Below are 23,934 nucleotides of genomic sequence, written 5' to 3'. Positions count from 1 at the left end.
GAGCTGCCGAAGCACCTGGTTGCTATAAGCAAATGTGCAGGAGGCAAGGGAGAAGGCCAGCCTACCCCTCTGCCTCTGTCCTCCATCCAGGGTTGAGGGCTGCTAGGTTACTGCTCCTGCCCCACTGCGATTCCTCTGAAACCTGCAAAGCCTACTGTGTCCCAGTCCTGCTCTGCATCTCTGTCTCTTCCCATGAGCCAGGCTGGGGAAGGGGTGTCTGGAATGAGGAATTCTGAGAGCTATAGAGGACCCCAAGAGACGACCTAAGGGAGAAAAGCAGGCAGGGAAATGGGTGCACAACTGAGGGCAAAGGGGGATGGGGGCAGGTAGACAGACAGACTGTCAAGCAAGCAGACCACACAGGAGGAGGGTTCCCGAGATCCTCTGTGTCATGCATCCTCTGTGCCTCTATCCAGAGAGTCGGGGGAAAGCTGTCCCTGCCCTCAGCCTCTTCACCTTCTCTCTAACGTGAAGCTGTCAGCTTGAGGATACCTGGTAGCTCTGCCTAAACGCTCTCAGGTCCTTTTCCCCCTTGTAAAAATTGTCAGGACTTTACTGTTGGGCCCCAGCTTGGCTCCAGAATGAAAGGAAAGCTGGTCAGGTGTGGGAGGTGGGGGGAGGGGGGGCAGGGACCCTTATATGCCCTCCTGCAGCTGGGGAGTTAGAGGTTAGACAGAACACCTCCGGCCCTCCCCAGGCAGCCACAGCAGCCCAAGCTCCTCCCCAGCACACAGGCAGGCTCTGAACCCCACTCCAGCTGCTGCCGACTGTGCCTTTAAATTGCTGCTTTCAGAGGGTGCATCTAGAGGGAGGTGGGAGGCAGGAAAGCATCTTCCTACCGGTCTCCCTCCTCCCTCCCCTCCAAGACTCTTCAGGGTTTGGAGAGTGACTGCTGTCCAGACAGAATCTTTTCTAGCTCCCGGCTGGCAGGCTAAGGCCCTCCAGAGCCCAAGGCGAGCCCGAGCAGAAGCCAGTAGGGTTATCTGTGTCAGGATCATTTCCAGAAGAATAGTTCTGGCCCCTGGCAGGTACAGACAGGCCAGAGGAGAAGAGACAGAAGAGGAGAGAGAGGAGGCTCTTTGCGAGCAGCCCAAGTTGGAGAAAGGCTCTGTACTTTTGGCGTTCCTGCAGGGATACCCCTCTCACGTTGGCAGCCAGGCTGAGAAAGGGCTCCAAGATCCCCGCGGAATGACAACCCTCTCCTTCCTTCTCCTCTGGACCCTGCCAGGGCAGGTCCTCCTCAGGTGAGCTAAGTGGGGGTGAAAAGGAGGTGCATGCAAACACCAGCCGAGGGGGATGGGCAAGCTGGGCATCTGGCACACTTTCCTCTAAGTTTGCACAAAGCCCGCAGTCTGGAGGGCTTCGGGAATGACACGCCCTCCCCCACTTAGGACCCCAGGAGCTTTTTATTAGCGATGTCAAGGCTCTGTTCATGCTGGGAATGTTTCTGCACAGGTGGAAGTTTCCTGGGCCTCGGTAGGGGCTAGGCAACTAAGCCTGAGAATGGAGGGTGTCTGTCCAGACACCTAACCCTGTTTCCCTGTTGTCTGGGCCACACACTGCTCAGATCCCTAAAAATGACAGCAACATCTGTCAACTGCCAGCCCAAGGAGCTTTCAGTAGCAGGGGTTTGCCCTAAGGCCACATCGGAATGGAGCTGGGCTAGACATTCTTTGGACTTCCTGTAGTCACCCTGCCTGTGCTCACTTGGTTGCTCTTTATTCCTTGAGGGGCACAAAGTAGCAGTCACTTCCTGGACTTGCAGGAAAGACATGCTTTGGGCTCCCTGTAAATATCCCCCCACCAATCGCCCCTTTCTCATTAGACCAGGAGCCAGCCTAGGTTGGCAGGGTGAGCTGAGCAGGAAAGACGGCTATAGCCTGGGCTGACTTGCTCATAAGAGCAGTGCCTCCTAAGGTGGAGAGGGTCAGTGCCACTGCAGCATCCTCCTCCTCTTCCTCCTCTTAATCCAAGAAACATCCTAGGGCTGCTGCCTCTGGGAAGCCTCCTGCCCCACTGTTTGCAGATACATTGGTTGGCAGGCAGGCAGGGATGCAGAGCGGGGCAATAAACTTATAAAGAGTGAAAAGCAGCTTGAAGTGGAACAGCAGCACAGCTGGAGTTGACAGGAGGGTGCAGGCAGAAGGGGGCACCACATTGGGCCTTGCTGGCCCTCCAGGAGGGGAGACTGCCTTAACGCCCAAGCTCCGGTGGCAGCTTTCCCACTGGGGCTTGGAGAGCAGAGGCAGTTAGAGCAACACGGGCCCTTAGAGAGTCTGGAGTCCAAGTCCTTCATTGTACATAGGGAATCTGAGACCTAGAGAGGGGGAATGACCTGCCCAAGGTCACTCAGCTACCGAGCACCAGAGTGAGAGTTCTCTCCCCATGCCGCCCTAGAACCTTGCAGGAGAAAGATTGTCAGCTCTGGATCCTCCTAGGTCCTGTCAGTGTTTAGGACTTTCCAGGAATGAAAGAGAGGAAGGAGTGGCTGCACACAGTGACTCTGCTCTCAGGTCCTCAGACAAGTTAGCCCCAGAAGAGGGGGCAATGGGGGATGGGGCCCTAGACAGCTAAGCCCATAGCCTGTCCCAGGATACTAGGGCTAGGACTAGCAGGAGAGGTGACCTGAGAGTGGGGCTGAGGATGGTAGGGAGGGTCCATTTTCTCCACATGCAGGGCCATGTGGCCTCCCAGCAGGCAGGTGGCAGGTGGCCGGCGGCAGCAGCAGCAGCAGCAGCACCTGGCTAGCTTGGACATCCTGTGGTGAAATGATAGACTTCTGCTTGCTCCACCACCACCACCAGCCTCCTTGGATTTTTCAGAGCCTGCCTCTGTCCCTAGGGTAAGGGCTTCCTCTTGTTTAGAAGATTCAAGGAGGCAGGACTCTTGAAGGTCAGGGTGGGACTGTCACTGACCTTCCCTAACTTAGGCTCCTTGGCAACCCACCCTGGGCTGGTACCATAGTATTGTGATAGATAGAGCTAGTTTTGAAGACAATAGGTCTGGATTCAATCCTGACTTTACCGCTCACTGGCTGCATGATTGGAAAGAAGTCACTTCACTTTGCTGATCCTCAGTCTTCTCATTTATGTAATGAGGGTAATTATAACACTTAGTCTAGAGGACTGATGTGAGAACTAAACTAGACAGAGTGTGCAAAGCATTTAGCATGGTACCTTAGCTATTTTTATTATTCTATCGGTCACTGAATGGTATAGGGATCTACTGGGAAAGAGGAGCCCACTGGCTCAAAGAAGACTAGTCCTCAGCAGGACAGCAGTCACCCCGCTGCTCAGTCCTCCAGTGTGCAGCAGCAGTGACAGTGGTGGAGCCGGCTATAGATCAATGACAGCAGGCAGGAGGGAGCAGGAGGTGCCTGGCCCAGCCTGGAGTCCAGCTGAGCTCGGCCCTGTGGACTACTCTTGTCTCCAAGGCTTTGCTGAGCTTGTGGTCCCTAGTTTATCTGTTAGCTGGCAAGTTGGCAACTAGGCATATGGAAGGGGCTTAGCTGCTGTTAGAGAGAAACCTGTTAGAGGAGAAGGGAGCTGGCTTCCAAGCTATGCCAAAGCGCACTGGCTCCTTCCTCAAACTCAAGCTTGTGGGGAAGATGGGAGTTGACCTCAGCATGTCTACCCTACAGGGAGGCCATCCCCTTTCCCTAGAGCCCTGCTCTCCCACCATAATTGCCAACACTAGTTCACCTGCCTGCAGTGGCATGGCACTTAGCTAAAATATAGCCCAAACAGAGCTTCCTGCTGGAGCACACGCCAGAAGCCGAAACTCTCTTTTCAGAAGCTGGGTCCTAGTTCCTTCCTGAGCAGCCCAGCATAAAATCCAAGCAACTGACACCAACTCTCAGAAACAAAAGTTGTCCTTGAGCCCTTCCCAACCTTGACAAGGCTAGACATGCAAAACTTTGCGGTAGCCACGTCATCTCCCACAAGACATCACTCATTTGGTGTTTTCCAAGTACCTTCGGAAAGAGAACAATGGATGAGGCCTTAGCCTGGGGTTTGAGTCCTGACTCTCACTAACTCTGAGACTTTGAACAAGTCAGTTCTCCTTTTGAATCCTCAGTTTTCTCATCTGTAAAATGGGAGTGACAGTCCTTACCCCCATCTCACTGAGAATTGGGAGGGTAAGAAGACCTATTGTCTGTGAAAACACTTTTCTAGTACTAACTGGCAGGCTGCTGTGTTGCCTTATGGCTGTTTTTCTTCTCGTTTTGCAAATGGCATCCAGAAACCCATTCTCTTCTCTCCTCCTGCCTGAGGGGTATGGAAACTGTGATAAATGCAGAATACAACTGGCCTCAGACTTCTTTACCTCTCCTGTCCAGGGTGGCCTTGGCAAAAGAGGAAGTCAAATCTGGGACCAAGGGATCCCAGCCCATGTCCCCCTCTGATTTCCTAGACAAGCTTATGGGGCGAACATCTGGATATGATGCCAGGATTCGGCCAAATTTTAAAGGTAAGAAATCTTCATCCTATGAAAACCCCTCCCTTCACAAACCCTTGGCAGCACACTACCCAGCCTGCCCCTATTCCCTCCCCTAAGGAAAGGAGGCTGGAGGTGTAGAGGTGGTTCTAACAGCTCAGAAGAGGCCTCTCCTCCCCGTTGCCCATAGGCCTGTGTAGCTGGCACTGATTTCTCTCAGCAGTGCCCTGATCCGCAGCTCAGTGAGGGAGTTCTGGAAACTTTCCCAGCCTCCTGGAATGTGCTGCCAATGGCCTGTGCTTTACTACCCTCAGGCCCACCCGTGAACGTGACCTGCAACATCTTCATCAACAGTTTTGGCTCCGTCACTGAGACCACCATGGTAAGGGATCTTCCTACTCCCCACTTCCAGCCTAGTGTGAATGGGAGGAGCCCAGCATATAGCAAGCTGGCATCTTTTGCCATATCAGCCCAAGGGAGGCTCCTTCTCCAGTGAAAAATGCCTACTGCCCCTGAGATGTGCTCCCAACATTTCCTCCTCATGACCCTCCTGCTCATACAGGCTTGCTGGGCCCCTGGGAATGGCAATGCCTCTAATGGGCCCATATCTGCACCCTCCTAGGACTACCGGGTGAATGTCTTCTTGCGGCAACAGTGGAATGACCCACGCCTGTCCTACCAAGAATATCCTGACAACTCTCTGGACCTTGATCCCTCCATGCTGGACTCTATCTGGAAGCCAGACTTGTTCTTTGCCAATGAGAAAGGGGCCAGCTTCCACGAGGTGACAACGGACAACAAGTTACTGCGCATCTTCAAGAATGGGAATGTGCTCTACAGTATCAGGTGCACTGGGTGGATGGCCAGAAGAGTTTGTGTCAAGGGGAAGAATTTAGATGGAGACCGAGAGGTGGGAGGAGGGTTCCCTTGTGCTGTGATGGGCCCCAGTAAGCCGATGTCACTTTTTCCTCACTGTACCTACTAGGTTGACTCTCGTTTTGTCCTGCCCGATGGACCTCAAGAACTTCCCCATGGACATTCAGACCTGCACAATGCAGCTGGAGAGCTGTAAGTGCCTCTAGAGGGTCACAGAGGGCCTGGAATAACAGCCAGTTAACCCGAGCTCATGACATCACAGACAGGAAAAGGGCCACTCAGAGTTGGAAAGAACTGCTCAAGGATACCCAGCCAATTCTTGGCAAGAGATGAGACTAGAAACCAGGGCTCTTTAACCCCTAGCCCAGTGTGTTTTTCATCCCCACACTATTTGCTGATCTGGCTGTTTTGCGGGGCTGGGAAACAGGAAGGCACCGGCCTTATGGACAGATGCGTTTGTGCTGTTTTGAGGGGGCTATTTGAGTGGGATCTTCTCTGACCAAAGGTATGTCCCCTCTCACAGTGCCTGAAGTAGTTTTACCTTTACTTCCCTTGAGTTAAGATATTGAAGATGCTTATAAAAATGCCAGGGTGAGCAAGGTGGTGGCACTCTTGGAGCCCCGATTCCCCACGAATACAGATGACCTTTATAGAGAGTTTGGAGAGGACAGTTCTAGGCACAAGACAGTGCCCAGAAAGAAGAGGTCAGCCAAGGGCTCCTCCGTGGCAGGGGTGCCAACCTGGAGGGGCTGCCCAAAATGCAGAGGAACCGAAGGATGACAAGGCTGGGCCATCACTTATTTCCACTCCTTCCTCATCTCCTGGGTTGGGGGAGACTATAAGATCTGGAGCCATCCACTAGAGGTTAACAGAAAAACGTTTATAAAATAACTGTGATGAATAGAATGTGTCCTATGTGGTCAGCTCTTTAGAGTGCTTAAACCACGTTCACATCCAGACTCTCATTGTCCCTTCACAGCAACTCTGAAAAGTGGGTAGAGCTGCTACTATAACTCCCATTTTACAGAAGGGGAAGCGACTCACCCAAAATCACAGAGCTACTCTGGGTCAAGGCCCAACACTGGATATTTGTGAGCCTTGGTGTTTGTGCTCCCATCTCTACCTGACATGTGCAAATATGGTCCTATACGTGGCATGAGCCCTCATGAACTGCTATATGTGAATAACTTGGCATGTTCAGATATTAACTTTAAATTTGTGCCAACTAAAGGCCCTGGTTGGGATCTATGGTATGCACATTGTCCCACGGATGACTGGCAGGATATAAATAGCTCTCTCCTCCCCGAGGTGATGTGGCAGAAGCCCCGGCTCTGAGGTTAGCTCAGCTTAACACATGTGTTCGGTACACATGCTTCCACCCCTGGGCTTGAGGTATGGCAGGAAGCTCCCAGCTGAGTTCCTTGACATCTTTCCAACCCTTTTGACCTGCTTTCTAGGTCTGCCAGAATAATTTCTCTTTAGGCCTTTCTCAAGCTTGAGAACAGGGTAGGGAAAAAGTCTGTGATCTTCCTGATTCAACTGCCCACTCAGGATGGGCCCATGAGACAACTGACCAAGTGTCCTCTCCAGAAAAGTTTCCCTTTCCATGATGAGCATGAAGCTCCTAAACCCTAGGCCTTACTCCTCACCTGTTCTCTCCTGCCTGTTCTGATCCTACCCCTACCCCCACCCAACACCCACACTCTGCAGCCCTCTGCCATCTCTGTCACTTTCAGTTGGCTACACCATGAATGACCTCGTATTTGAGTGGCTGGAAGATGCTCCTGCTGTCCAAGTGGCTGAGGGGCTGACTCTGCCCCAGTTTATCTTGCGGGATGAGAAGGATCTAGGCTATTGTACCAAGCACTACAACACAGGTAAAAACCAGGATCTTTATTGGCTGTGAGCCACAGGAAAATCTTCAGATGCGAGGCAAGGGGACAAGGCAGCTCACCTCTATCAAAGGTTCAACCTATGTCAGATATGGGGCCAGGTGCTTCATATACATTATCTCTTTGTGATAGCGATTATAAATACCATATTTCAGAAAGGGAAAACTGAGGTTCTAAGAAGTTAGTTAAATCAGGTATCCAAGTAACACCACTAGTAAAGGGCAGATTCAGAATTTAAATCCAGGCCTTCCAACTCCAAAGTCCATGTTCTTGTTCCTGTGGTATGCTGCAGAGCAAGTGACAGTGGGAGGAAAGTTTCCCACTTTTCCTGGGGTCAGCTTTGTGTGAAAGCAGGGAATCTGAATCTGGCAGTAGGGAGTGACTATGCTGAACCCAGAGGGAACAGGCCTGAGGGCAGTAGCCAGCTTATGTTGCACGCCTCCCACTGTTGCCACCACTGCCAGCTCTCAGGAACTTCCAGGTGTGAAATGTCAGCTAAGAAGTGGAGAAGGCTGCTTTCCCAGCCTGAGCATCTGCCCCGCTGCAGCCTCTCTAAGAATTGCTGGCTACACATTTTCCCTGACAATTTGTCTGTGAGGAGCTCTGTCCCTGAAATAGGGGCAGCAGGCTGAAGAGGGGAGATCCTGGGTCCCTCCCATGGTGGACTGATATGCTTTGAGAGCTGCCCCATGAATATGTGTGCGCATGTATGTGGGGGGTGTGGGGAGTGGAAAGAGGTAAAGGCCAGAATTTAGAAAATGCAAAGGAAAGTAGAAATTGGTATAAACTTTTTGGAGTAAAAAAGTTGTTAATTTGTATATAGGTCAGTGGTTTTCAAACTTCAGTGTGCATTATATTCTCCTGGGAAGTCTATTAAAATGTTGACTCCTGGGTTCTACCTCTCAGAGATTCTGATTACTGTTACATACACCTGGACTGATGCCCAGAAATCTGCATTTTAACAAGCATCCTCAGGATTCTGATGCAGGTAGTCCAGCGAACATACTTTGAGAAACTTTAATCTAGAAGCTAAAATTGTTTTCGACTTGTTTATCCAGGGATCCTACTCCTTGAAATGTATTATATGGAACTATTCCAAAATATTGCATTGGCCTTAGACCCCAAGGGGTCTCCTGGGTGGCTGTTTATATTAGCAAAAACTTGGAACTGTTTTAAATATCCACTGATAGGGCAGAGGTTAAGTAAATTACATAGTGCATCTTCTTGATGGACTAGCATGCAGACGTTAAAAAGGATGGTTACAAGGTGCTTATGTCAATGTGGGAAAGTACAAGTGAAAAAAGGTAAAATTCAGAGGTGTAAATAAAGAATGATTATTTTATGTAAAAAGAAACAAACCAAAAGCATGCATTTAAAAACCTTGGGTGGAAATAGCACTAAATGTCTCTAAAGCAATGTAATACAAGAACTTTGGAGGCAGATATAACTGAGTTTGGATTCTGGCTCCATCATTTACCAGTTGAGTGCCCTTGGGAAACATAACTTAATCTCTTCGTGCCTCCATATCCTTATCTGTAATATGAGAGATAATAATTTTACTTGCCCCAATTAGTTGCTATAGAATTAAATGAGAAAAGTATATTAAGTCAGGTCCCTTAGAAGGAGTTTGATAAATGTGAGCTTATGAATGTTATTACTCTTTCTCTACTTCTCATCTTTTCTATACTAAACAAGTTTTAATTTTGGAATTTAAAACAAAACTGCTATTACAAAAAAAAATAGAAAGGAAAAAGGGAAAGAAAATATGGATACCTAATAAAGGCATGTCATGGCAAGAATCCCGGGGTAGGATGAAGTGAGGTAGATTCAGGGAACAGTAAGAGGTCACAGCGTCATACAACATGTCAAAGCCTTAATCAGTCATTGACGAAATCACTGGCTTTGAAGAATCAAGTAGGCCTGCTAAGACTAGACCTAGGCCAGAATAAAATAACAATATATGCATCTTCTCCTTTTTGCTTGGATTATCCTGAGCCTCTGCTTCTGAAAGAAGCTCTGAGCTAGTATTTTCTTAGCCCTGGGGCCCTGGAAAGCAAAGTGAAGGATGGCAAAAAAGGTGGAGCATTGGTCAGTGTGTCTGGGCCAATGCACTTTTTGTTGGCGGAATAGAATGCTGCAGCCTGATACTCTGTGGGAACCGGGTCCCTGCTGTCTGGAGCTGGTCTCTGTTGGGCATTGGTTCCAGATGTTTGCTATCCAGATCTTCTCACTTCCTTAAGACACAAGCAGTGTTTATCCCAGTGAACTGTTGTTGCTAGAGAGCTTCTGGGGCACTAGCAAGCACAAGCATGGCTGCTGAGATCGAAGAGGAGTCTAAGCTAATTGCTTTGTTAATAATGATAACAATAGTAACAGCTACCTATGTGTCAAACACCTGAAATATATTATCTTGTTTAGTTTTTCCAATAGCCCAGTGATGGAGTTGGGATCATTACTCTGTTTCACCGGCAAGGAAACTGAAGCTCAAAAAACTTGGGTGTTTTGCCTAAAGGCAAGGAGTGGAAGGTTCAGGATTCAAACCCAGGCAGTCTGAATCTGGAGCCCTCCTGCTCTTTTGTGCTTCAAGCGAAAAGCCTTCTGGTGGAAATCAAAGTGCTGGGAGCAAGAGGCCAAGTCTTTGATGGTGGCTCTGAGAGCTTCCTTAGTACAAACATCTGGTACTACCTAGGGCCATTGTGAAAGGCTCATTCATTGGCTCGGCTGAGGTGCCCAGAGGCTGGTCAGCAGAGGGCTGCCCTAGTCCTGTCCTAATCCCCTCAGGCTCAGCTACAGACTGGGGACCTGAGGCCTGACACCTCACCTCTCTTCTTGCAGGAAAATTCACCTGCATCGAGGTAAAGTTTCACCTGGAACGGCAGATGGGCTACTATCTGATTCAGATGTACATCCCCAGCCTACTCATCGTCATCCTGTCCTGGGTCTCCTTCTGGATCAACATGGATGCTGCCCCTGCCCGTGTGGGCCTGGGCATTACCACCGTGCTCACCATGACCACCCAGAGCTCTGGCTCCCGGGCCTCTTTGCCTAAGGTGAAGAGACATGCAAGGCAATTTGCTTGCCATAGAGCACCCCATTTCCCATTCATCCCAATATGCCCTCCTGCTCACCATTTACCTTGGATTTAAGGTTGAGAAGAGCCACTGGGCAAGAGCTGGTGTCCTGGATTCTCTCTCCCGCTGTAACATACTGATAATAACATTGCTAACAATGTGGAGACTGGAGTTAGGGATGCTGTCTGGCTAGGGAATGAGGAGAGGCAGTGCCTTACTTTGACTCTCTTCAGGAAATACTAGCATGTCCAAGATCAAAAGATCCTCAGCAAGTAGAAAGTCCCATTCCCTCAAATACAGATGAGGAGAATACAACCCAGAGTGGTAAAATGACCTTCTTAAGGACATGCCTTATAAGAAACAACCAAAAGAATATCAGAGTTTTGAACCTATTTCTGTCTTCTTACAGTATCAGAAATTAGAAACTGTCACAAAGAGCTCTAGGAACAGCACCCATTCTTTTGGGGTGAGAAAATTTTGAGGTAGCAAATAACAATTAAAGTCAGTGGACTCTAGTTGGCTGGGCCCGGCAATGTTTTGATTACGCAGGAAGATTTGTGCTGATGGGACTGGGCACAGATTTTCCCTGCCTCGTGTCTTCATGTAGGGAATTTAGAGGTCACCTCAGAGCCCTTACAGTCAGCAAGGCTCTGAACAAATCAGGGAGCAAGGCCATTTATTCATTCAATAAATATTTATTGAGCATGTACTATGTACCAGCCACTGAAATTTGTCATGGAGAAATAACAGGAAGCAAAAGCAACACACTTCCTTGTGGATCTTACAATGGACAAATTCCCTGTTGCACTGATTTGTTGGGAACCAGGCCCTATGATCTCCCATCTCTCAGTACTTGTTCCTAAGACTATTTACTGGGGGCTTACACAAGGGATAATTTCAGACATCCATGGTGAATTTATGAATTTGCTACATGGCAAGGGGGCGGTAGTGGATAGGAGTAGGAAATTAGGGTCAGACAGACTTGGGTTTGCCTCCCAGGCTCATCATCTACTAATAATTTACCTTAGGTAAATTCCTTAACTTCCCAATTTTCTTGCCTGTAACATGAGAATAAGAATGTTACCAGTTCCGGCCGGGCGCGGTGGTTCACACCTGTAATCCCAGAGCACTTTGGGAAGCCAAGGCAGGCAGATCACAAGGTCAAGAGTTCGAGACCAGCCTGGCCAACATGGTGAAACCCCATCTCTACTAAGAAAAAAAAAAAAATTAGCTGGGCATGGTGGGGTGTGCCTGTAATCCCAGCTAATCGGGAGGCTGAGGCAGGAGAATCGCTTGAACTTGGGAGGCAGAGGTTGCAGTGAGCCAAGATCACACCACTGCACTCCAGCCTGGGCAACAGAGCAAGATTCTATCTCAAAAAAAAAAAAAAAAAAAAAAAAGAATATTGTCAGTTCCATAGGGTTATTGCAAAAAACAATGTATTAACACACAGGATAGTGTTTGGCACATAACAACTGCTCAATAAATGTTAACTATTGTTATAATTCTCAGGTGTCAGCGTTGAAAAAACTGAGTGATGAATCTGGGACTAAAGCAGCTGGTGTTGTCCCCAAATAGTTTTTGACTTGCCAGAAACCCTTTGAGGTGGTCCAAAGCCCTATAGGGATAAATGGTGACAAAACTCAGATCAGAATCACATGTCCCAGGAAACTTTGTCAGAGATCATTTTCTGTAAATGTGTTTCCTAGATGGGCAGGCATATTGACAAGGCTCTGAGACGCAGGCTGGACTTAGGAAGGGCTACACAGCCAGACCAGGCTGTGACGGTTGTGTTTTGATAGTGATCTTGTAAGGAGGCCAGAAGCCAAAAAGCAGTTCAGACCTAAGAACTCTGCCCTGGTTTATGGCCTCTGCCACACAAGGCGATTCATCTCTAAAGCAGGGAGGTACCGCAATGTATGCTTTATTCTTGCCAAGAGAACTTCCTTTTCTGGTTCCCTCCTGTGAGTGAACATAATCCATCTGCTCCCAGGAATCACTTAGTTTCCTCATTTGGAAAAAATGAACTTTGTTAGAAGGTTGTTTGTTTGCAGCACTTAGTACCTTCTTGTCAGATTTTAATGACTTCTTCATGGCCTCATCGGCCAGTTAAGCAAAATATCCAGGCCTACTCTGAACTAAGTAGTCTCATTAGCCAGCCCCTCAGAGCAAGGAACTCAATAAGTCAGGGACTATCTGCTCCCTCTTGAGTTTGTGCAACATTAAGTTTGGTGGGAGCCCCATGAGGTCAGGCTGGGGGTTTCCAAAAGCCACAGCAATCCCACACCCCTAATACAACTCTAGTGTCCCGAATGAGAGTGGCAGAGGCTTACTTTGTAAGGGAACTCAGCTGGAGTGGCCATTCCTCATGTTTCCAGGAAACAACGGTTACTTTGCCTTTATGGAACCACCAAAGGCACTGACTACCATCTCTTTGCCAGGTCTTTGATTTCCTCTACTGCAGGAAGCTCAAAGAATGGAAGGACTAAATGGAAGTTTCTTCCAGAGGCTAGCAGATTAGATCTAAAGTTGCAGCAGGGGAGGAGCCACTTCTGTCTAGATTCTATCATCTAAATAAATGCCGACAGCTATTGGGGCAGGTAGTAGTAAGGAGGGTAGACAGCAAGCAGAGGTCAGCAGATATACACATGTTGCTAAACCATCTATCTGTTCGTTTATTCATTCAAAAAAATATTTACTGTGCACCAGAAACTCAGCTAGGCATTGGAAGCAGAACAGTGATCGAGATAGAAACAGACCCTGCCATCAAAGAGCTCACAGTCTAGTGGAGGGAATGGCCAAGTATGTGATGGAGGCTAAGAAGTTATAGGTAACCTGAGCACATATAGTAGGACAATCAACACAGATTGGGATGATTAGGGAAGGCTTCCCAGGGTATGTGGCATCTAAAGTGAAAGCTGAAGGATAAGTAAAAGTTATCCATGTAAATGAGAGAAGGGATAGAGGGGATTGGCTCTTTGGGAAACTACTGAGATAGACACCACAGGTGTCATAGATTACAAGGGGTGTGATGAAACTGAAGAGGTGGGCAAAGGCTAGATATCATGGTAAGGGGAGCATAGACTGTATCTTAAGGGTAATGGACAACCACTGAAGCATTGTAAAGGGGAGTGATATAATCAGATTTACATTTTGAAAACAACTCTGGCTGCTATTTGGAGAACAGATTGGAGGTAGCAAGAGTAGATGCAAGGAGACCATTCACAAAACTTGCACCCCTTCAGTTGTGCTAGGATAGTGAGTGGACAGATTCCTGACATTCATTTATTTATTCATTTATTTATTTCATTGTTTATGTATGCATTTATTTATTTATTTTTGCAACAGTCTCGCTCTGTCACCCAGACTGGAGTGCAGTGACACCATCTCGGCTCATTGCAACCTCTGCTTCGCAGGTTCAAGTGATTCTCCCACCTCAGCCTTCCCCACTAGCTGTGATTGCAGGCGTGTGCCACCACACCCAGCTAATTTTTTGTGGTTTTAGTAGAGAGGGGTTTTGCTATGTTGGTCAGGCTAATCTTGAACTCCTAGGCTCAAGTGATCTGCCTCTCGGACTCCCAAAGAGCTGGGATTACAGGCATGAGCCACTGCGCCTGGCCGAGATATTTACATCATGAACAGGACTTTCTTCCTAGTGCTTACGGTGTCTTTTCCTTTGATGCTCTAAGGACCTTCGTGGCCATCCCTTTACAATGATGAGTAATTACCTTATTATTGATCTTGATAGCAGGTATTTGATATCGTTGGGGCGTTGTGGGACTGAGAGATGGTGAATGAAATAGGATGCCCTCTTAGTAAGTGGCAAAGTGGAGACACCAAGGGATGCTTAATCAGGGTTGCCTAGTAACCCACTGCAACCATCTCAGTGACATTGCCCTAAAAGAGTTAGAGCAGGGTTTTTCACCCTTAGCACTCTTGACATTTAGGGCTAAATAATTCTTTATTGCATACACACACGTGTGTGTGTGTGTGTGTGTGTGCACGTGTGTATTTGTGTGTGTGTTGAAGGCCAGGCAGGGAACTGTGTACTGTAGAATGTTTAGCAGCATCCCTGGCCTGTACCCATTAGATGCCAGTAGCCACCTCCCCCGGCAAAATTGTGCCACCAAAAATGTCTCCAAACATTACCAAATGTCCCTGGTGAGGGGCAGGGTTGTCCTCAGTTAAGAACCACTGAGATCGAGGATTTATTTATCCAGTAAAACTGGCTCCTTACCTGGGGTCTGCAGCACCCTCACTTCCCATCATAGCAGTGGCTGATGAAAGAAGCGGCCTGTCTGAAATCCTGTTCCTGCTGGGGTGCCCTATATGGTGAGCTCAGCAGCTCAAAACTATGTAGGAGGCAGTCTAGTTGAGGAAATGAAAAGACCTAAACCTGAGCTCTTTCCCCTACTCCTGGCCCCAACCAGCTGCAATGCCTGGAAGAGGCCAGAAAGTGGGAGACAAAAGTACATAGAGGCTGCCAAGGAAAGTAGTGAGAGGAGAGTACAAGGGACTGGGTAGGCGCATGCGAACAGCACCTTGCAACTAGCAAAGCATCCTGACAAGGGGTGAGTGGTGTTCCCTCAGTATCCCTACCCTGTTCTTTCCAGGGTGAGAGATGAGGTCCCAGCTCACTACTGAGCTAAATTCCTCAGCAGAGCCTTTCCAAAAGAGCAATAAGGAAAACCACCGGCCCAAGGGAAGAACAGGGGTGGAGGAGGGAAAGGAAAGAACTCCTAGTCTGTCAGCAAGACCACAGCCTAGGTAGATGGCAATGCCACTGAATTGAAAACTTGGAACCTCCGGGTCCTAGTGCCATCTTCTCACTTGGTAATCTTGGCTAAGACTCTTCTGTTCTAGACCTTAAATGTCCTCATGTGTCTCACATAGGAATCGTGAACTCTGCCTGACCAATTACCATTGAAGCTGTGAGGACCCCAGGAGATAACAGAGGGAAGACAAATGCAATGTTCATGCTCATTGCTGTTTATTGAAAGAGAAGAATCAGAAGATCAGAATTAAGACAATAATAAATGCAGAAGCAGAAGTATGAGAAGAATAAAGCAAGCAGGGGAAAGACTTGTAAGAAGGAAAGAGTTGTCGTTGTAGAGGGTAGAGAGTGCACAGAGATGAAGTATGATAGGCAGCATGGTCGTTTCCATGTGGGCCTTCAGACATTGTAATATGTCGTGGAAAGCTGCTTTAAACACTAGAAGAAATTCGGGATAAAGTTCAAAAACAGCAGGCAATCGATAGGGGTTGACAATCCACTCAACAGGCCATGGAAGGACTCCAAGAAGGTTGACTGTTCTGTTGTTGGATGTTGTAGGTGTCCTACGTGAAGGCAATCGACATCTGGATGGCTGTGTGTCTGCTCTTTGTGTTTGCTGCCTTGCTGGAATACGCTGCTGTCAATTTTGTTTCTCGTCAGCATAAAGAATTCATACGACTTCGAAGAAGGCAAAGGCGCCAACGCATGGTGAGTACAACTAGGGAGGGGCCCACTTCCTTTCTCCTTTGGACTCCTTCCTCCCTACTCCTCCTCCCACAAATCAAGATCCACCCCAAGGCTGCAAGGACTAGAGAAGCAATCAGAAACACCAGATTCTAGTACTAGGCTGGTCACAGTTAAGCTAAGTACTTTAATCTCTTTGATTCTGTTTCCTTATTTGTCCAATGGGACATCTGTAAGATGGTATAGTAGAGTGATTAAGGGCATGGGCACAGTGCTTGGCATAGAATAAGCACTGAAGATATGTTAGCTAGTATTAGAACCTTACCAAGTTAGCTAATAAGAGATTGCTTTGAGAAGTAGTAATGGCTCTCTCCCCAACCCGGAGGAATGTAGCCCAGGTTATCATACACTAATTGGTGGTTAAGAATTCAGCAGCCAGGCATTGGTGCCTTTCCGGGAGAGCATTACAAGAGGCCCCATAACCAAGTTGGAACTGCGAAACCACCACTTGCCTGTTCTGACTGTTGGATTTCTTCTTCTCCATCTTCACTGGTTGCATTAGAGTTGTTGGGCTTCTGTTCTCCCTCACTCTTGTCTATTAACCTCATTTCTTCTACAGTGGAGTGATCACCTGGGGAAATATAAAAGACATCTTGTCGTCATGACAACAGAGCCAGTTTGCCCCCAATTACCCAGACAATAGGTGCTAGGTAAGTTGTCATGACAACAGAGGTAGCTGGACCAGCCTCACAGAAGCAAGTGTCCAATTATGAGCAAAGCTGAAAGCCTTGCTGAGCTACATACTGGTTGCTTAATCATTAGAGACAGAGTTCTGGTCTGTCTTCAGCTCTGACTCCATGTTTTCTGTCTTATCCGGAGGCTCTAAAGCCAGAGAGGCAAGAGCATAATGACCTCTGGGGGATGGGAAACAATGCTCTGAACCCACTGTTAAAAACCTGACTCTAGCTTGTCTGAGCCACACTAGCACAAGAACTGTTCTCTCCTCCCACCTCAGCTGCTCCTGGGGCACCCCTACCATATGTCCGCGCTAAAAATATCTCCCAAACTACCTCCTGGGTTTCATGTCCCTTGCTAAGGTCCCTTTCTGCTGAGGGCAGGACTCCTGTCTCCTCCATGGGTTTGAATGTATCAGTCCCTGCCCTTTAGTCTTTTAGTTGGGCCCCGGGCAGTACTCCCTCTAGTGGACTAATCCACAACTACATGTCCTGGAGTAGGACTCATTCTTCAAGAAACCTAAAAGCATTTTCTATCCCGTACCAAGGGTTAGAAAAATATATATATACACCTAGCAGAAAGGCAAGAAAAAAGAACGCTCCATTTTCTAAGCTAACTGTCCCTACCCGCTCTTTTTTTTTTTTTTTTTTTTTTTTGAGACAGAGTTTCGCTCTTGTTACCCGGGCTGGAGTGCAATGGCGCAATCTCGGCTCACCGCAACCTCCGCCTCCTGGGTTCAGGCAATTCTCCCGCCTCAGTCTCCTGAGTAGCTGGGATTACAGGCACGCGCCACCATGCGCAGCTAATTTTTTTTTTTCCTTTTAAGTAGAGACAGGGTTTCACCATGTTGACCAGGATGGTCTCGATCTCTTTACCTCATGATCCACCCGCCTCGGCCTCCCAAAGTGCTGGGATTACAGGCTTGAGCCACCGCGCCCGGCCCTACCCGCTCTTTAGCTGTGTCAAACAAATCTGCCTGCAGGTACCAAAATCTTAGGGGTTTTGATCTTGGTGCCTTCTCAATGCCTACCTTGGAAAAAAAGACTGCAAACCAATCGAGAGTCCTTTCACCAGCAAAACTGCCCGTATGGATGTCCCAGCAACAAAAATGCTGCCATCGCTACTGTAGAACTACTCCAGGTTGACAGTGGTCCCACCTCCTTTCCTGAACGCCGGCAACCCTCAACTGCCTGCAGCCTGTCCCATCCTGCTCATATGTATAGGCTGACTCTGAGCTCATAATGGAGTCTGTCATGACCAGTGCTCAATTATTACAAAGTCACAGCAGCAGCCTGGGCCTTGCTTAGGATCCTGGGGCCTGCCTGAAAGTGGGCTGAGGCTTATTATTAACTTGAATAAAACTGAAAATCAAACCCATGTCATTCATCATGTCCTTTTTTGAGTCTTCTAAAGTCATTGTTATCCCAGAAACTGTAGCAGGAATTTTGGAAACACCAAGCAGGCTGTAAAAGTTGATGGAGAGTTCATCCATTTCTAGAACCTCTGTCTGGGCCCTACTCTTCCAGCTAGAGAAAAAGAATTCTTCAGTCTGGGAGGAGCACTATCAAGGCAGGGAGAAAAGCCATATGATCTCCAGGGAACCCTTAGCCAAGAGTCAGTTACAAGTATTCTAGGAGCCAGCCAGTCATTCAGGCCTTTTTTTCTCAACTCTCTCCTCACCCAACAACTCCATAGCATGGTGACCCCCTTTCATGTCACTGCCTAAAGTGGTTAACTTTTGCCCATGCGATCCTGCACTGTCTTCCCGGCTAGTCCATTAGCTTCCCCAGGAAGGGGAAGCTCTTTTCCATCTCCTCAGCAGGCCTTAGCACCAGGCTCTGGCCACAGCAGTCATGTAACCCAGCTCACCAACTTTTACAGGCTAATTGGAGAGGACTCTCAAAGTGGACAGAGCAAAAAGTTTGCCATGATCAATGGAATAACTTGAGACTGGAAGAAATTTCAAAATACTGCCCAGTTATCTCAGGGGCTTGATCCCAGAACCCTGCCCACCTCTCTTCCTCCTCCAGCACCCTCTTCCTTCCCCATTCTCCCATCTCTTTTTTTCTAGCTCCTCTCACTTCAATTCATATCACTCTTTCCCATCTCCACACCTTACCTCCTACACTGTGCATTCCCTCCTTAGTGTGTGTGGTTTTGGAATATCTTCCCTCTCTTACTTTTCAGTTCTTCTCCCCTATAGATAGCAAGGGAAAAAAAAAGTTCTATTTCAACAGGCACGTAAGCCACCAAGTGGTATTTAAGGCTCCATCGTCCCTTTCCAGCACACACACACACACACACCTCACACACACACACACACCTCACACACCACACACACACACACACCTCACACCCCCACACACACACACACCTCACACACCACACACACACACCTCACACACCACACACACACACCTCACACACCACACACACACACACCTCACACCCCCCCACACACACACACACCTCACACACCACACACACACACCTCACACACCACACACACACACACCTCACACACCACACACACACACACCTCACACACCACACACACACACACACCTCACACCCCCCCACACACACACACCTCACACACCACACACACACCTCACACACCACACACACACCTCACACACCACACACACACCTCACACACCACACACACACACACACACACCTCACACACACCCCCACACACACACACACAAAACACCCTCAGAATTTGGCCTAAGTAGAGAATACCCAAATGCAGGACCCCTCCCCACCGCCCCTGGATTTCAAGCCACTCATCTTTGCTCCCCCAGCTGCAACAGGTACAATATGTTAAAGTCACAAAAAGCCAAGAGCAGCTTACTCTATTGGCCATATTTTCTCTCCTGTGTGAAATGGCTTTTTCCAGCCTGGGAAATGTGTCCAAATGACTTCCTTTAGATTTACTACAATTGGAGAAAAGGAAAAATAATTGCCTCTATAGAAACAGAAATAGCAGTTGGGTCCAACTTTTCCCCTCAGAGCTTTTTTGCCAACATGCTATGCTTACATCCTCTAGCTGGGGTGGGGCTCAGGGGATCAGGGTGAGGACTGAGGAATAGGGTGATCTTGAGGGACCCTGAACTGGAAAGCAAGAGAGAAAACCATTTTACTTACTCCACTCACTTTAAAATTCTTGCAAAATATTTTGTTTGCCTCTAGTTCTTCATCTCGAAAATGGGTCCAGCACCACTTCTCCTGTCAGAATAGTGTAAAAATGAATTACAGAATGCATGTGAGGTGAACCAAGGCCTGTCCTTATGATGATATGTCAGCTTTTAGTGATATTGTCATCAAGGGTTACTAGGACCTACCATACCAACATCTCATCTACAAAGCCACTTTTCAATGTGGTGCCATAGCTGCAGAGGTTCCATGATAAAGACCCTGTGGTGTCCCTCTAACTGAGAGGGACAGAGTGTTTAAAACCTACTTTATCCACATTTGTATATATCTATGTCATATACCTATACAATATATACATATGTTTTTCTTTTTCTTTTTCTTTTTTGAGACAGAGTTTCGCTCTGTCACCAGGTGCCAGGCTGGAGTGCAGTGCTGTGATCTCGGCTCACTGCAACCTCCGCTTCCTGGGTTCAAGCAATTCTCCTGCCTTAGCCTCCTGAGAAGCTGGGACTACAGGTGCGCACCACCATGCCCAGCTAATTTTTGTATCTTTTTAGTAGAGATGGGGTTTCACCATATTGGCCAGGATGGTCTCGATCTCTTGACCTCATGATCCACCCGCCTCGGCCTCCCAAAGTGCTGGGATTACAGGTGTGAGCCACCGTGCCTGGCCTATACATAACTTTTTCTTATAATTTATAGTAAATACCTCAGGTAGCCACAGGATGACCAACTCTTCCTGATTTGCCTTGCACATCCCCAGTTTCAGCTGTGAAAGACCCAAGTCTCAGCAACCCCTTCTGTCCTGGGCAAAATGAGATGATAGTTTGTGTCATCCTCCAAGGGGGCATTGCACTTCAGGTGATTTCTCAGATAACTGAAGCTTTGACTCTAAAACCATAAATACTTTAAGAAATTTCAACTAACTTGAAGGAAGCATTTCTTAACTCTGTTCTTTAGAAGTAAATAAATTTAGGCTTGTTAGGGTTACATATAAAATAAGACTAAATAGTCTGTGAATGGGGGCCTGAGGGCCTCATGTAAGTAACACTCTCTATATTGACACTCAGAGGTTTTGGTTTTCTCTTTCTCTCTCTCTCTCAACTTTATTCTTCTGTCCTTACTTCCTGGCTCCTAGCTGCATTTAGCTACTGAAGGTTGTCAGCTAACTATTGGAAAATGGGCTTTCGGCAGTCTGCCACATTACTTAGTGCTTATATAAAATTTACCCCTCGCTGGGCATGTATTTATCCTAATGCATGCATTGTATATCAATGGAATGTGCCTTGGGTAGTAAAAGTTACCCTGGATGTACTGACCCCTATGTCAACTCTGCTGATTTGCAGAGAAGCATACATATCTGCAACAGAGTAATCAGCTTTATCCTAATTTGGACAACCCGTTAGGTTATTTAAAACTTTTGAAATTTTCAGCTTCAAGTTGAGATAAATTTTCAAAGATACAATGTAAAAGGGAAACAAATTCTGAAGCTTTTGAAAGTCATTAAAATCAAGTTTACTAAGACTGAATATCTCAGCTTCACTATCTAATGGTTTGTTTGTTTTGTTTATTACCAGTTGCAGGTAACTTGCCAGTAAGATGTCTTCTCACAGTGGCTGGCACTTCACTGGATTTTAGTTGGCTCTAAATGGTGTTTTGCATTTTACATGGGTAGCTTGGGGCCTATCTGCAATGGAATCATAACATACACCATATGTAGCATGTATAGCTGCTTAGCATACATTTATCTCAAGAGTAGTTTTGTGACCACAAAAAGGATACAATGGGCCTGTGTACCTAAGCCACCCTGTCTGCATAACATGCCCTGTGAGATATTGATGTGTGGCCTGTTCTCTATCCCTCTGCCTTTGAGCTTTGACCTCAAATTCTGTCTTTTCTTCCTTTTAATTCAGGAGGAAGATATCATCCAAGAAAGTCGTTTTTATTTCCGTGGCTATGGCTTGGGCCACTGCCTGCAGGCAAGAGATGGAGGTCCAATGGAAGGTTCTGGCATTTATAGTCCCCAACCTCCAGCCCCTCTTCTAAGGGAAGGAGAAACCATGCGAAAACTCTACGTGGACCGAGCAAAGAGAATTGACACCATCTCCCGGGCTGTCTTCCCTTTCACTTTCCTCATCTTCAATATCTTCTACTGGGTTGTCTACAAAGTGGTACGGTCAGAAGATATCCACCAGGCTCTGTGAATAGGGTGGGAGCTACAGAGTCCTGCTGCTGGCTTCCTGCTTCCTCCTGGGTGGGCTTTTCCCCTCAATCAGACTCCATCAGGGGCTCGGACAGTTCCGCCCCGATCTCCCACTCAGAACTTCAACTATCAGTCCCAAAGCTATGTGGGCCTATACTGCATGGTACCAATGGTGGCTGTACTTATAAAGATGGCTTATCTACTGTAGTCTATATTTTCTCCATACTCTCCCATTTCTCATGAGACTAAGGTTTGGCCACATTCCTAGGGCTAGGATTGCCTTCTGCCCTTGGCTGGAGCCTCTCTGTTTTCCAGTATTCCAGTGGAGACTTCAGAACACTGCTAGTAGATTCTGGCATTTGCAATCTTAATCTGAACCACTTCTCCCCCTGCCACCTCCCACCCAGAGCCTGGCCATTACTCTGTCCTCTGTATCTCCTGCTGCAGACTCAAATAGGGAGTTTTTCCTATCCACAAGCACTGTCCTGTGTGGTTCAGTCAGGTTTCCTTGCAGTGAGAGGAAGGCAAAGCTGCAGGTTCCCCAACTCTTGATAAGGTTGGAATGCTCATAGGCTGCACTGGGCTAGTGACTATATGGCCCAACAGAGAGGTGTTCAAGTCTCCTCGGAAGTCCCACACTGTCAGAACTGGGGCAGAGACTCTGGGGTCTCAAAAAGACTACTCTTTCAGATCCACCTGAACATTCTGGTCTCAGAAATGTTTGTTCTGTTCCCTAATTAGCTAGCATGGTGGCAGGGTCTTTTGTACAGCTGGGGAGTGTAAAAAGAGATAAATGTTTGTTCTTTAAGAAACTTAACTTGATGATGCTAGAAAACTTTTGAGAAAAGTGAGATTCAAGGTAGTGGAGCCCAGGAGGAGTAGAATGCAGAAACTATTCAGAGTGTCTTTTGTTGGCTGGGCTTTAATTTGTTTCTTCTTTTTCTCCAAAGTCTCTTTATTTTCCAGGGCCCCTCATTTCCAACCTGGTCCTTCACCTTCTTCTGGTGAGCAGATAATGGTGCCACTGCAACCTTGTTAAGGATAGAGTGGGCTTCAAGTTTCCTGGGGAGAAACTAGGCATGGCGAGGACCCCTATCCTAGATCAACATTTATTTGACCAACCTCAGGGTAGCAGTTGTAGAAGTTAGAGCCATAATTCAGTCATTTCTTTATCCTTCTTGCTCTACAAGGAGAAGCAGTCAGTAGGTGTAGCGGTCAGTTGAAGCTGCCAGAAATGTCAGAATAGAGAGGGTTGGTGTGGAAGAGCCCATTTCAGGCCTGACATACCACTGGGACTTGGGGAAGCATGTGCCTGGCATACTGAGACCTTTGAAGTGACCAACTGTGAGCAAATGCAACAGGAGAGATTAAAGTGTGGGGCTGACACCGGAAGAAAGAAGTGATCAAATGATCTCTTAGACATCTTGTCCTTTTCTCTGGACCTAGAATAATTAAACACATAAGTTCAGTCTCTCTGTTTCTCTCTCTCTCTCCTTTTCTCTCTCTCTTCCTCCTTCCCTCCCTCCCTCCATATGGTGTTCCCAACTGAAAGTCAATAAATCCAATGTTCAAAGCAAATCCTATAATCAAACCAAGAGCTTGGCTTTGTCTTTATCCCTTTTCCTATTGCACTTTTCTGCTCTTTCCTGTTCACTGAGATACTCCTCTTGTCTGTCACTTAGTTTTGAGGAGAGCATTCTGAGCTGACAAAGTAGCTGGTCCAGAAATTATTTTTATTGGCAATATTATTACTCTGGTGCCAAAGAGATTTAAATTAAAGAACTGGCATAAGGGAGCAGATTGAATTGAGAAGGGCAGAGAACCCCTGTTTTCCTATTTCTGTCCAGGTAGTGCCAATCAATGAGAGGCCACAAGCAATACTCCTTTGAAAGGGGCAGAGAGCATCTCTTTGATACACTCCATGGAGGGGATGGGGTGTCAGGCTGCTGCAGCCCGAAGGCGGGGGTAGCGAGGGTGGGAGGGTGGACTATGGAGATGACCTTATTGCACAAAGCTCTACTTGTTATAGATCTTGTCCAGATGGGCCAACTGCACAAATCTGCCCTGTTGGAAGTCTCAAGAACAATGCCCTGGAGACAGCTA

At 47.5% G+C, this 23,934-nt stretch overlaps 1 protein-coding gene and 1 long non-coding RNA gene across 3 annotated transcripts; one reads left to right on the top strand and one right to left on the bottom strand.

The window, feature by feature from the left end:
- Positions 1-873: 873 nt before the first annotated feature.
- GLRA4 (glycine receptor alpha 4) lies at positions 874-23,382 on the top strand. Its single transcript, XM_002763125.5, has 9 exons — positions 874-1,244; positions 4,340-4,470; positions 4,752-4,819; positions 5,060-5,283; positions 5,423-5,505; positions 7,050-7,190; positions 10,041-10,255; positions 15,609-15,758; positions 21,542-23,382. The coding sequence occupies exons 1-9, from the start codon at positions 1,189-1,191 to the stop codon at positions 21,830-21,832; spliced, it is 1,359 nt and encodes a 452-aa protein (XP_002763171.1). The 5' UTR covers positions 874-1,188; the 3' UTR covers positions 21,833-23,382.
- LOC144581219 (uncharacterized) lies at positions 15,552-17,661 on the bottom strand. Of its 2 annotated transcripts, none has more exons than XR_013531795.1 (3): positions 17,500-17,661; positions 16,247-16,365; positions 15,552-15,687 (listed from the first exon to the last, which is right to left on the bottom strand). It is a non-coding gene; the product is annotated as an uncharacterized LOC144581219 (long non-coding RNA). The 2 variants fall into 2 exon arrangements; XR_013531796.1 differs by lacking the exon at positions 17,500-17,661 and adding an exon at positions 16,805-16,880.
- Positions 23,383-23,934: the final 552 nt, after the last annotated feature.

Source organism: Callithrix jacchus, chromosome X (genome assembly GCF_049354715.1).
Source record: "Callithrix jacchus isolate 240 chromosome X, calJac240_pri, whole genome shotgun sequence".
Classification (NCBI taxonomy): Eukaryota; Metazoa; Chordata; class Mammalia; order Primates; family Cebidae; genus Callithrix; species Callithrix jacchus.
The sequence above is the reverse complement of the archived record's forward strand: the minus strand, read 5'-3'. Positions and strand labels throughout refer to the sequence as shown.